The sequence below is a fragment of the Belonocnema kinseyi genome, chromosome 3 (assembly GCF_010883055.1).
Source record: "Belonocnema kinseyi isolate 2016_QV_RU_SX_M_011 chromosome 3, B_treatae_v1, whole genome shotgun sequence".
Lineage (NCBI taxonomy): Eukaryota > Metazoa > Arthropoda > Insecta > Hymenoptera > Cynipidae > Belonocnema > Belonocnema kinseyi.
The window spans coordinates 16,929,719-16,943,018 of NC_046659.1; the positions used below are offsets into that span (position 1 = coordinate 16,929,719).

At 37.1% G+C, this 13,300-nt stretch overlaps 1 protein-coding gene across 3 annotated transcripts in view; it reads right to left on the reverse strand.

Moving 5' to 3' along the window:
- Positions 1-13,300, reverse strand: part of LOC117169313 — a 76,606-nt gene that overhangs the window by 28,268 nt on the left and 35,038 nt on the right. For all 3 annotated transcript variants that reach the window (XM_033355634.1, XM_033355632.1, XM_033355633.1), the window contains 2 exons: positions 12,031-12,238; positions 2,291-2,483 (listed from right to left, as the gene is read on the reverse strand). In XM_033355634.1, coding sequence (XP_033211525.1) covers positions 2,291-2,483; positions 12,031-12,222 — 385 coding nt within the window. In that variant the 5' untranslated portion in view covers positions 12,223-12,238. The remainder of the gene's footprint in view (positions 1-2,290; positions 2,484-12,030; positions 12,239-13,300) is intronic.

The window sequence follows — 13,300 nt, forward strand, 5'->3', positions numbered from 1 at the left end:
GAAAGAGGGAGCTATTCTTAATATTTTGACACCAAAATCATGTCGATACACCTTACCGACTGCGAGTAAAGCCACCCACGCTTTAACTTGACAGACTGTATATACTATATAGATTTGTGGCCATAAGGTTTTGGCGCCTAGTTTTGACTCATAGACAGCCGAGTGAGTTCAAATACGCTGAAATAGAGCAATCTGTAGGCAGATCAAAAATAAAGCGCATGCAAGCATTAAAGCACTAAGGATGAAGAAGTAAGAGATCCCAGATCTTCTTGACAGAGGACCGAGAAATGAAAGTAAAAACTTCCTAGATCCTCGTAACAGAGGGCCGAGGGAATAAAAGGACCGATAGGTAAAAGGAAAAATTCCTAGTTAGAATTTCGAAAAAATAGAATGTCGGGGTTAATGTTTTAAATTAATAAACTGAGGTTAGATTACCAGATTTCAGCACAAACAACAATTTATCCCATCGTAACCCAGTATCATACCACAACAGGAAGATTGCGAATACTGCTAGAGTATGAAGCTTTTCTCTCTTTGTAAAGCCAAAGTGTCGAAATTATAGACTAAAGTCGGATTGCCACCTTCATCAGGAGGTTACTGGATCGGTTCCGACTAAAAGCTCGCAACGAGCGAACGCCTCAGCCGTCTGAGGACAATGCTGCAGCGCGAGTAGAATCTAGTCGACAAATCGATGTATCAATGCATCAAAGGTCGCAACTGGCACGCGAAAATTAAAATGAACTAGAAATTAAAAGATTGTGAATGGGTTATCGACCATAATTAATACAGGGGAGTAGCATGTTGATGACGGTAGTGAAAACATGTGTGGTGACAGGTGGTGAGAAGATTTTACGGAGTATGAAAGAAAGTGAGGTTAGGTTAGCAAGGGATCGGGGGAGTTTGTGGTTAGGATATTGGGCTTTCAAGGGGACCAAGAGAGGTTTTGGTAGTAATGGGGGATGTTAGGGGAGAGGAAAGGGTATCTGTGAGGGCTGTGAGGGCTGGAATAGAGCAAATAAACGGAAATTTTCGGTAATAAGCGGCAAAAGTCTTGAGAGACATCTTTAGGTTGCAGAAGGTACTTTTTGCATGGAGAGGTCCCAGTTACTGATGGAAGCAAGACAGCGAGGGAGAAAATGGAAAATATATAGGGAAATGAGAAAGGGAAGTAAACAGAGCTTAGGGAAGAAGTTGGAGAATTAGAGAGCGAGGTTAGAGGGGAGAGGGCGAGAAAAGAGGTATTTGGGAGAGTGTAGAGAATGTGATAGACGAGAAAGTGGCAGAGCGTATGAATGAAAAGGAGGAGAGTGGGTAGTATAAGGACAATGAAGTTTATAATGAAGAGAAAACAGAAGAAAGATAGGAGGATTCATATTTTGATAGAAGGATTGAAGCTAAAGAGCGGGGAAGAAATGGAGGGGTTGGAAGCGCTGCTACAGACCATAGAGTGGGTTAAAAGCAAGGTAGGGAAAGTCAGGTTGGAGAAGGGGAGGAGAATGAAGCTTTCTCGAGAGAAGAGGATGTGTGAACTGTGTGGGAAGAGGGATTCAAAAATGGAGCACTGTTTGGAGGAGTGTGAGGAGGTGGAAACGAGTGAGATAAGCATGGAGGTATTGTTATATGAAAGGGGGGGGGGGGCAGTAGCATGAGTGAAGGAGGTGTTGAGTAAGATGTATAAGAAAAGAAGGAGGAAGAAGTATAAAGAAGAAAATATTGTACATTGGGCAGGAAGTAGGTGTAAGAAAACTGTAAATATTGTAAATAGTAGATAGGTATCAGGTATTAGTCGTGGAGGCAGAGGTTTGCAATACGAAGCAAAGCGAGAACGTAAGAACATACGTGCGAAGCGAATCGAGGAAGGCAAAGCTATAAGACCGAACGATCTTGCAGATAAGTTGTGGATGGATGTTAATTTTTAAAAGGTAGTTGTAAGAAAGTTAAAAATGGAATTTTAAGCAAGTCAATTCTTTAAGACCAGCAGGCCGAAAAATAAACGCTGATCTCTCTCTCTCCCTCTCTCTCTCTCAATACACTACAGTCATGTTAAGAAAATTCTGCCAATCCTACGTCTGATAAAAGGGGTAAAGTCCCTTCCAGAGGTGGAAGAGAGAGGCAGTTAACGAAAAAGGCGCTTTGTGATAATGTTCCGTTAAAAATGTCTATAACACTAGTCTACTTTAGGGAAAAATTCTCCAACTCAAACTTTTTTTTAAATATTACGTACCATAAGTTTTGAAGGAAACATGATATCGAAAATTAATCAAATTGTATATTTTAAATGAAAGCTTACCAAAGAATTTGAAGTATATGAAAAGCCAGATACCAGCACTGGCAGCTATTAATGTCATTCCAGCAATAGACTTCCATTCTCCTGTAGGAGCTTCCATTTCAGAAAATGTTTGACAGAAGCTTGCTCTATACAGTGCTTTTTTTTCCTGAATTGAGAGCTTTTTCCAATCTCCTTTCTCTTTTTCCCTTAAAACCTGCAAAAATGTATTGTTTTACTAGCAATTTGAATAAAAAAAAGATTGGTTGGCAATATTGTTCCAATATGGATATTGAATACTTAGAAATTTTAAATGGTGAATCTCTCTAGCAAAAAAAAATCATTGAACCCGCGTTGATACCGAATAAGAACCCTTGAGCCTTGAGACGGCAGTCGAGCTTCTATCCTGTGTTAAACCATAGGAAGTAAGCGACAAAAGACTGCGATTGCCACTCGACTGACACATGCTAAGACGGTCCTTATTTATCGAAAATACTTTAAGTATAACTAAATCGTCGCGGAATTTAATAAGTTCTCCAATAATTTGAACAAAAATCTTTCAAACTTAGTTTTTCCCAGTTATTAATGGGTGCTGCCGGGATTTATACATGGAAATTATTGTATGTACACTCTGGACTTTTAAACGGGTCTAACAGGAGTGTAACAGGATCATCTCTTCCAATAGGTCTTTAATCGCACGTGCGGGGAATTAACAGCGTCTAGACACGTTTTAGCAGGGTTACATACAGACAAATTTTTATGCAGAGTACTCTTCGAAGATTATAGAAGTCCTACCTTATAATTTTCAAACAAATTAGATTCTTCGTTCCGGACGTTAAAAAAAATTAAAGTGCGATGGTTAATCAAACTCAAAATTGATTAAGAACATCACGATAGTGTATCGTGAATTGCAGAAGTCACGTGATGGTTCCTTGTTTTCTCAAGCCCTTGATGCTTAATTCAGTACATTTTTTGACCACCAAATTTCTCTATTTCACACAAAGTATAGTAGAGTATCTGTAAGTCAAATTGTGGCTTAGCTAATTGATTAATTCGGAAAATTGAAACTAAACAAAAAATTAGCATCTGAAAGACTTCGGTTCTCTCTTCTTTTTACAACATTGTAATATCGATGTGGGAACTATGCCATAATTTAGTGCTTATTTAGTGCTAATTTAGGCTGCAGAAAAAAAATATTGTGCCCGGAAATTTTGGCCAAAAACATGTAGTGATGCTAGCTTCAGCTGAAGCCACAACTGCGGCATGCAAAACTCGGAAACTACTAGTGGTATCAAATTCTGCTTTGTGCAGGAATTTAGTGCTCTGGATTTATGCCTTGTAAAAAATCCGGGCACTTTTTTTTACAAAAAACGTGTGATAATGCTGGCTTCAGGTGACTCTGGTGTTGTGAAACTCGAAAACTATTAGTGATATCAAGATCTGCTTTGCGCAGGCATTTAGTGCTAATTAAGTGCTAATATATTCTCCAATAACTAAATTTTGTGCCCGGTAATTTTGATCAAAAAAATGTAGTAATGCTGACTTCAGGTGACTCTGGTCTTGTGAAACTCGGAAACTATTAGTGACATAAAGACCTACTTTGTGCAGTAATTTAGTGCTATTGAATGCTCTGGATATGTGCTATGCAAAAAATCCCGGCACTTTTTTTACCAGAAACGTGTACTAATGCTGGCTTCAGGGGACACTGGTGTTGTGAAACTCGAAAACTACTAGTGATATCAAGATCTGTTTTGCGCAGGAATTTAGTGCTAATTAAGTGCTCTGGATTTATGCGTTGCAAAAAATCCGGGCACTTTTTTTTAACAAAAACGTGTAGTAATTCTGGCTTCAGATGACTCTGGTATGCGAAACTCGGAAACTATTAGTGGTATCAAATTCTGCTTTGCACAGGAATTTAGTGCTAATTAAATGCTCTGGATTTGTTTTATGCAAAAAATCCGGGCACTTTTTTTTTACAAAAAACGTGTGGTAATGCTGGCTTCAGGTGACTCTGGTGTTATGAAACTCGGAAACTATTAGTCATAAAAAGATCTGCTTTGCGCAGTAATTTAGTGCTAATTAAATGATCTGAATTTATGCGTTGCAAAAAATCCGGGCACTTTTTTTTACCAGAAACGTGTACTAATGCTGGCTTTAGGGGACACTGGTGTTGTGAAACTCGGAAACTATTATTGATATCAAGATCTGTTTTGCGCAGGAATTTAGTGCTAATTATGTGCTAATATATTCTGCGAAAACAAAATTTTGTGCCCGGTAATTTTGATCGAAAACATGTAGTAATGCTGACTTCAGGTGACAAAAATTGTGGCACAAAATTTAGTTTTTTCAGAATATATTAGCACTTAATTAGCACTAAATTCCTGCGCAATGTAGATCTTGATATCACTAATAGTTTCCAAATTCGCATACCAGTCACCTCTAGCTAGCATCACTACACGTTTTTGGTAAAAAAATGCCCCGATTTTTGAATAGCACAAATTCACAGCATTTAATTAGCACTAAGTTCCTGTGCAAAGCAGATCTTGATATCACTAATAACATCCGAGTTCCACAACACCAGACTCACCTGAAGTCAGCATTATTACATGTTATTGGTCAAAATTACCGGGCACAAAATTTAGTTTTTGCAGAATACATGAGCACTTAATCAGCACGAAATTTATGCGCAAAACAGATCTTGATATCGCTAATAGTTTCCGAGTTTCACAACACCAGAGTCACCTGGAGTCAGCATCACTACATTTTTTTGATCAAAATTACAGAGAAAAAAATTTAGTTTTTGCAGTATATATTAGCACTTAATCAGCACTAAATTCCTGCGTGAAGCAGATTTTGATATTACTAAAAGTTTCCGAGTTTCATAACACCAGAGTCACCTGAAGTCAGCAGGAGAATGATAGTGTACGATTCAGACAGAGACAGCAAGGAGTGTCTCGAGTCAACCTATCGTTGATTGAAGAACTTTTAAGCACGTTCGATAGTTCTGAGGGGAACGTAGAAGGATGGGAGAGACAAGTGCGTCTGCTACGAACAGTCTATGAGCTCGAGGATGACATCCCAAGAATTTTGATCGGCTCAAGACTAAAAGGAAAGGCCCCATCATGGTTCCATTCAAAACCGGAACATATTTAAATGGCAGTTGACGAGTTGTTGACGGAGATAAAAAAAATGTTCTTCCAACGTCCGAATAAAGTTCTCCTATGGAAGAAATTTGAAGATAGGGTCTGGAAGAGAGGGGAGTCATTTAGTGAGTATATTCACGATAAGACCATCCTTGCGAACAAGGTTCCAATTGATGAAGAGGAAAGAGTAGAGTACTTCATAGATGGAATACCAGATGTTCTGCTACGAAATCAAGCAAGGATTCTGCAGTTCCATTCCTTCGAGGCGTTGCTGTCAGCATTTGAGGTGTCACTGCAAAATCGAAGCAACGCGAGTGATACTAGTTCGAAATCCGTGAAAGTGGGGGAAAAGGGAGAAAATTCGAGCGCAATAGATAAGGAAGGTGATGATAAGTGGGGAGTGATGAAAAGGGAAGGTGTCAAGTGCTATAATTGTGGCAAGCTGGGTCACATAGCCACAAAATGTGACAAAGAGCCTAGAAAGAGGGGAGCTTGTTATGAGTGTGGAGCGGAGGACCACATGATCAAGCAGTGTCCTAAAAGAAAGAGAAGATCACATCAGGAGGTGGCGAACATCGATCCAGTGGCGGACGAGGATAATTTTCATCGAATTGTTGACATCGAGGTGGAAGGTCATCACGAAGTTTATTATCTATCCTTTCGCGTACTTCTAGATAGCGGTGGCGCAGTAAGTGTGATTAAAAGAAAATATGTAAATCTGGAATTAGTTAAGAATATAGATAATTATTGACTGAAAATGGTAGAGGGGGTCGGGTCTTGCAATGAAAAAACAAACGAGATTCTTAATATTGACGTAGAGGGGATGAGCGAGGAAGAGATTAATATTGATATAAATGCAGACGTAGAGTTGAATTTTCAGAATCAATTAAAACAATTATTTCGATGCAAGTATTTAGAATCAGAGAGACCTAAGGAACCGAAAACTAGGGTCGAATTAAAGCTCTCTTTAAGAGATCACCAACCATTCCCCTTTTCTCCTCATCGTTTATCCTATTATGAAAAAGGGGATGTAAGGAAAATTGTAGATAAATTATGTGAGCAAGGTTATGTGCAAGAGAGTGATTCTGATTATGCCTCTCCAATTGTTCTTACCCGGAAAAAAATGGGGAACCCAGGACGTGTGTGGATTTTAGGACTCTGAACAAATACATTGTAAGAGATAATTATCCCCTCCCTCTGATCGAGGACCAAATTGATTTAATGAGTGACAAAAAGTATTTTAGTTTGCTAGATCTTAAAGATGGATTTTACCACGTGAAAATTGCAGAAGAGTCTAAAAAATACATGTCGTTCGTAACTCCATTTGGTCAAAACGAATATTTGCGTATGCCTTTTGGAATGAAGACGACACCAAGTACATTCCAGAAATTGATTAACACAGCTTCTATATGGTTCCTGAATTTCGAGCCTGGACACGATTCTTTTGAAGTCAAATTCATTTTGGACAACAGGAGGTGTCAATGAAAATGATTTAACTTTCCTTCGAATATAGCTTTCCTATTCTATTCTATATTAATAGAGCTTTTTGACGTGTCAAGCTCTGTCATAAAATAGTTTCAATCCTATTTTAATAATAGGTCTCACATAATTATTAATAATAGCAGTTGGCATTCTGACTGGTGGGAGGTAAAGAGTAGGGTTCCTCAGGGCTCCATTCTGGCACCCCTACTCTTTAATTTGTTCACACCTGACCGTGGAAGTGAACTTCAACATTACAGTTACCAAAAATATGCTGACGATTTCAAAATTTACTTCTCGGAACCAATGTCTTCACTAAGTAGATTAGCTGTTCTAGTTCAGAATGATATCGATCGCGTTATCTACTAGGCCTGGAAGAATAGACTTCCTCTTAAGTCGGACAAAACTTAGGCAACTGTTGCTTGAGCTACTTTATCTCCGTCGCTTGAAACTTTGGCAGCATTTCCGCTCCTTTATATCGAGTCTTCTTATGCCTTCTCGAAAGTGGATAACGATTTGGGATATTTCCATAACTGTACTTTGTCCTAGAAAGAACAGGTACAGATCATCTCGAGGAAAACATACAGAATGCTAAAACAACTATATAGAAATAAAGACTCTTCACCTACCTCCACTCGTATACTTTAGGTTGAGAGTCTAATCTTGTCCCATTTTGAATACGGTTGTTTAGTATATGACGAGTTGACTGACGATTTAAATTTGAAGCTCGAGTATGGCCTAAATGCCTGTGCCCGTTTCATATGCAATTTGCCTAAGTAGGAATACCGACATAAGGCTGGCCGGATTAATGTTGCCAAGAAAAGACAATTCTTTATGGGTAATTTGCTATACTGTCTTTTTCAAAATAAAGCTAATGTGTATATATTTAACATCTTTCAAAGTGTAGACAGAGAACTTACAGCGCAGTCTAAGCTTCGTGAAAGACATTCAATTCTTAAGATTCATTTGCACATAACGTGTAAGCTTTAAAGGTCATTTATAGTAAAAGGTGCCTGGTTATGTAATAAAGTACCTAAGGATATTAGAAAAGCACCTTCCTTGTATTAAATCAAAAATCTCTTCTTCAAATACTTGTATAATACTTTTAAGCCAGCTTTTGAAATTAGTCCCCGGTAAACTCATACTTAATTCTCTAACATTTTATCTTCGAATTATCCTTTTGTTTTTATGAACTTCTGTAAATTTTTATTTCTTATACACACAGTTTTTTACACTTTATTTCTACTTTATCATGCTCAAGAACTTTAAATTAAAAACTCAATGTTCATTACTATGCATCAATCTCATACCTAATCTGATACAAATACTGAGATCGACTCTATCTATTTACATAGTTTATAGATTTGGTTATAAGATCAATCAAGTATTCTACCGATTTGTAATGACCTTGTATTATAATGTTCCTTAGAGGGCTATGTAGCCCTACGAACTTTTCTGTAATAAATAAAAATACGAATAGTTTTTGTATTTTATTTCTTCTATCCTAGTCGCGCTTTATTTTGGATTGCGCGCGGCCCTGGTTATTCTGTCCACTGTCTCCTTTGGGGCATTATTTCTCACCCTACCCGCCTAATTTCACTGTCGGATCATTAGGAATTAAAATAATAAATATTTGAATCTAGTATTTATTAATTACGATACTCCAATTAGTAGAGGTTTGCTCCCAATTTTTTCTGAAGATTCACATCACCCTACTCAGAATTTATTTAGAGTTCTAAAATGTAGTAATATTCGAATAGAAATAGTAGATAGCAGTTTATCGTTGCGCTATAACTAAAAACGGTGCATTTGAAATGACCACTTCGTTTTAATCTACGATACTGATTGCTTCATCCTGAAAAATATTAATAATTTTGCCAGTAATTTATTATACGATCTATCTTACTCTGTAATAAACAAATAAACTCCTACATTTGAGGGCAATATTTTCACTAGTCAATATCCGCCTTGATTCACGAAAGATATTATGAGCCATATTCTTCTAAAAGATAATTATATAGGTCTAAATATACCAACCCCCTCAATAATAATTTATATGATCCATTTTGTATCACTTCGAAAAAGCTTAAAAACGCATTGATATTGCACATGATAATTACAACGATTCTATTGATGAAAGTAAAAATATATTTTTTAAGACCCCCCTTGAAAACGCGCCATTGCTTGCACGTGAAGCAGGCGTTATGTAGCCTCTTCCAGCCCAGCGATGGTGGAACATGCGCACTCCGCCGCTAGGCGTAGTATATCTGAGTATATACATTAAGGACGTTTACTATGTAGTCATAGGGAATATAATGATATAACTTTAGCATACATTGCAACCCGTCGTGCATCTGTGTAATTAAAAAACGTAGTAATTAAGCGATTTCAATTTAGTTTTTATATCCCCCGCGCTCGAGATTTTGCGCTTATTGGCCAAAAGCTTCGAGCCTAAGATGACGTGCGCAAAAGACGTACAACCTAAGTCTGAAAGAAGGTTATGTTCCCCAAGATTCGCCACGTATTCCAGATAAATAATGAGGTAAGAATTAAAAAGAATGTAACACAATATTAGAATGTGTTCACAAAAATTCTCGGGACTTTGGAAAATTTTTCTTAAATCTTTGTTTGCGAAATATTTGTTATTTGTTGAAATCATTGAATTATTTGAAATATATAATTATTTTAAAAAGTCTTCTAAAACGTTTTGAAATCTTTTGAAAACTTTTAAATGTTTTAAAATCTTTGAAATCTAGTGTGCTGCAACCTTTTCAAAATCTTTGAAACCCTTTACAGCTTGAAACCCTTTGAAACCCTTCATCAACTTATAAGAATAATTCGCCGCTTCCTACCTCTCATCATTTGAATCTCAGATTCATCGCTGCAATTTTTATAATCATACGGATTACGATTTTCGTTGCAGTTAGTCAAAAGCGTTTGATTCCCATGTTTAATTCAATAAGTAAAACAACAGATTTTATCACTGACTAATCACGTATAACTTGCAGATATTCACTTTATTTAATTAATTAAGTTCGAAGCACAAAACGATTTTGACACTTGTCAAACGTGAAATATCACTCAAGTACCGTTACATTAGTGAAAACCTACTCTAATATTTAAGAACGTACTTAATTCACGTCCCGAATGTATTCGTGAACAATTTTAATGTTGTGTTACATTTTTTTTAAATTCACAACTTATTAATTATTTGAAATGCGCGCTGAATCCAGGGGAACATAACCTTTTTTCAGAATTAGATTATACGTTTATTTTGCGCACGGCTTTTGAGTCTCGAAGCCTTTGATCAATCAGCGCAAGATCTCGAGCGCGGGAGATTTGGAAAACGAATTAAAATCGCCTATATAGTACTTTTTTGCATTACACAAATGCAAGACGGATTGCATTGTATTCTAGAGTTTATATCATTATATTCCCTATGACTACATATAAAAACGTCCTTACTGTATAGCCTGAGTACATGCTGATTGCCCAACACGGGGTTTTGACTCGAAGAACCTGAAGAATTCGTTTCTCTGGTTGAGTTTTTCAAAATTTGGAAGTTTGCCATTCCTGTAAAGATGGTTAAATTCAGTTATAGTTTGATAATGTCTGAATAGGTATGAAACTTTTTGTCGCAGAATTAACTGAAAATGTCTTCAATTTTTCTCAACACGCTGTGTAAGACCTTTACAGTAATACAAAACGCAACAGCCCGCCCTGTCTATGGCCTGGATTAACTACCGGAAAGCTTTCTATTCAATCTTTCATAGGCTTATAATCTGTCTGTGGGAAAGCTTGAAGGTCATCCACACATAGTGAGATGCATATAGAGATTGATGCACCTTTGGAAAACTAGATTTACTATCTCATCTGGAAATTATACTATGATAACAAACAACGTCACCTTCTAGAGGGGGGTCTTTTAGGGTGATGCCATGAACCCTCTGCTCTTTTGCATAACACTTCTGCCTGTGCTCTCGCACTACGCAATTCTCCTGGGCACCTCGGCGGCGACATTAATCATCGCGAGCATAAGGTCACTCATATCTTTTATATAACTGATCTGAAGATCAATACTTCTGGTGCAAGCAAACTTGAACTTGCTTTAAATATCGTAAAGGGGTACACATGGGAGATTTGTATGGATTTTGGATTGGACAAGTGTCCGAAGAATAATCTGAAGGAAGGAAAGATTACTGGCGTTCCCAAAGATCTTGAGCTTGTGGATATAAGTGTTATTCAATTATTACCGCCGCGTTCAGCATGTATCATCAGTTGAACAAGGTATCTGCGACTAACATGCTTAACATCTGTTCCGCGATTATATATCTCACTTCGTCAAGGCAGACGCGGACTTCTGAATTTGCAGTGTCTTCATAACCGAATTGTTCTAAGTACAGCTTACATAGTTGTCAATAGCAGAGATCCTCTCCTAACAAGGATCAGGAACTACGAGATGATTGGCAAAGGAGCATTGGTGTAAAACCGCGGAGCAGTTGGCAGAGTCCCTTGACCTAAATTTTAACGTCTGAAGTGAGGAAAATGCATTACTCCATCTAGATGCTTCACTTCTAAAGGCCGAAGTAATGGAAGTAGAGGTTAAAAAATTTCGCCAATCTCAGATCATCAAGGCTTAATTCAGGTAGAGAGGGTTTTATTTTCGCATGCCAGGACGGTGTCACTTCCACGTTAGTATACCGTAACCCCATTTATGTCAAGAAGTTCCCAGCGATAGGTGCAGAGCGTATCAAGCACACGCTGATTACCTACAACACGTACTATCTGGGTGTACCACCCACGCGGATAAATCTTATCTCTACAGGCATAATGCGGCTCTAAGAGTTCTTTATTATCAGAATAGTGATTTTCAAATCATTATAAATTTATTTATGGAATGTTAAATTTCATTTTTGAATGAATTTATTAATCTATCGTTTATCAAAGAAAATTCTCTAGCTCAAAATATTTTTCCAAACAAAACTAGCTTGAAAAACGAACGGTCAGGACATTTTTTACTTGAAAATTCCAAAAAACGTTTTTTGAGAAACACGAGCCTAAAGTTTGCGAGTGCCATAAGCGCAAGTGTTTTTTTCTGTAAAAGTATACAATTAATTTTGTATTATAAATAATAAATAGTACCTGTATATCCGGAGTGTTTTCCTTGAATCTTATAGCAGGCATAGGACGTTCCAGACGATCAATGTAAGAAGGCTCTCCATTCAAACCGAATCCAACTATTTCACGATTTCCAATCTTACTAGCAGTTGACATTGAAAACCTTTGCATATGATTAACACTTTTAAGACAGCCCAGTACGTATTTGCCAGCCATTATACAGTGAAATACTCTACATAACAGAAAATACAATTGTTCGAATTAAATTCATTTTACGTTCGTAAAATTAAGTATTTAAAAATTTTTTATCGTTATTTCCTTTGCGCAAGACACACTTGTTTCCATGGACATACTCTTCTCATCACTGTACTATTACCACACATCCGTGAAAGACTGTTAAACACGTACTCAATTTCGCGAGTCATTAACCCCGTGCAAGTAACGCAACTACAACCAGTTTGTTCTGCAGAGTGTCTACGACTATTGTCTGGCATATTCTCGAATTTTTACAGCTTATACATTTCTCTACTAGAAATACGAATGCCATAAATTACTTCATAATACTTGCGACTTACAAATTAAACTGGCCGACAACATTTTTACCTAAAAACCGGACTAGATGAGTTTGAAATATTTTGATGTCCTAAAAACGAATTCCACCACGTTTATTAAGAGTGAGAATCCACCGGCCTCTATCTTTTTCTGTCGGTAATTATGCAATCTGTATTACCTTCAGACCCGTAGAAGGTCGAAGTTGCCTAATTGCTACGATAGTGCTGCTCTGACACAACTGATACGTATGTCAGGCAAAATTTGTTTATTTGCATGTCAAGTGCAAGCATTACTTTTGTATTATTTATGTACATTGTTCGTGAGCGATTTTTGTTGTTTGGCCCCACTTTCATCAATATAAACCCCATAACTAACCCATTAACATTGAAAATTTCTTACAGGATTCTAAAACACAGCCGGTATTTCTCGAAATTAGTAATTAAAAAAATTTTTTTTTCACCATTCTAATTATTTATGACCAGAGCCATCTTCCTTCGTGCCTTCTATTTAAAGTGCAAAATTTTCAACACGATATCTCATTCCATGTGGACGTAAGTTGGGAAAGAAAAATTAAGGACCAGCTTTGGTCACCTGACCCTCTCGTTACATGGCATTAAGTATTTAAAAAGCAGTGAACTGAAAAGGTGAGGTCGGTAATATAGGAATCTGAGTGTGTCACATGTCCATAATGTAAAATAACAAAAACATATATATATATATACACACACACACACAACATATA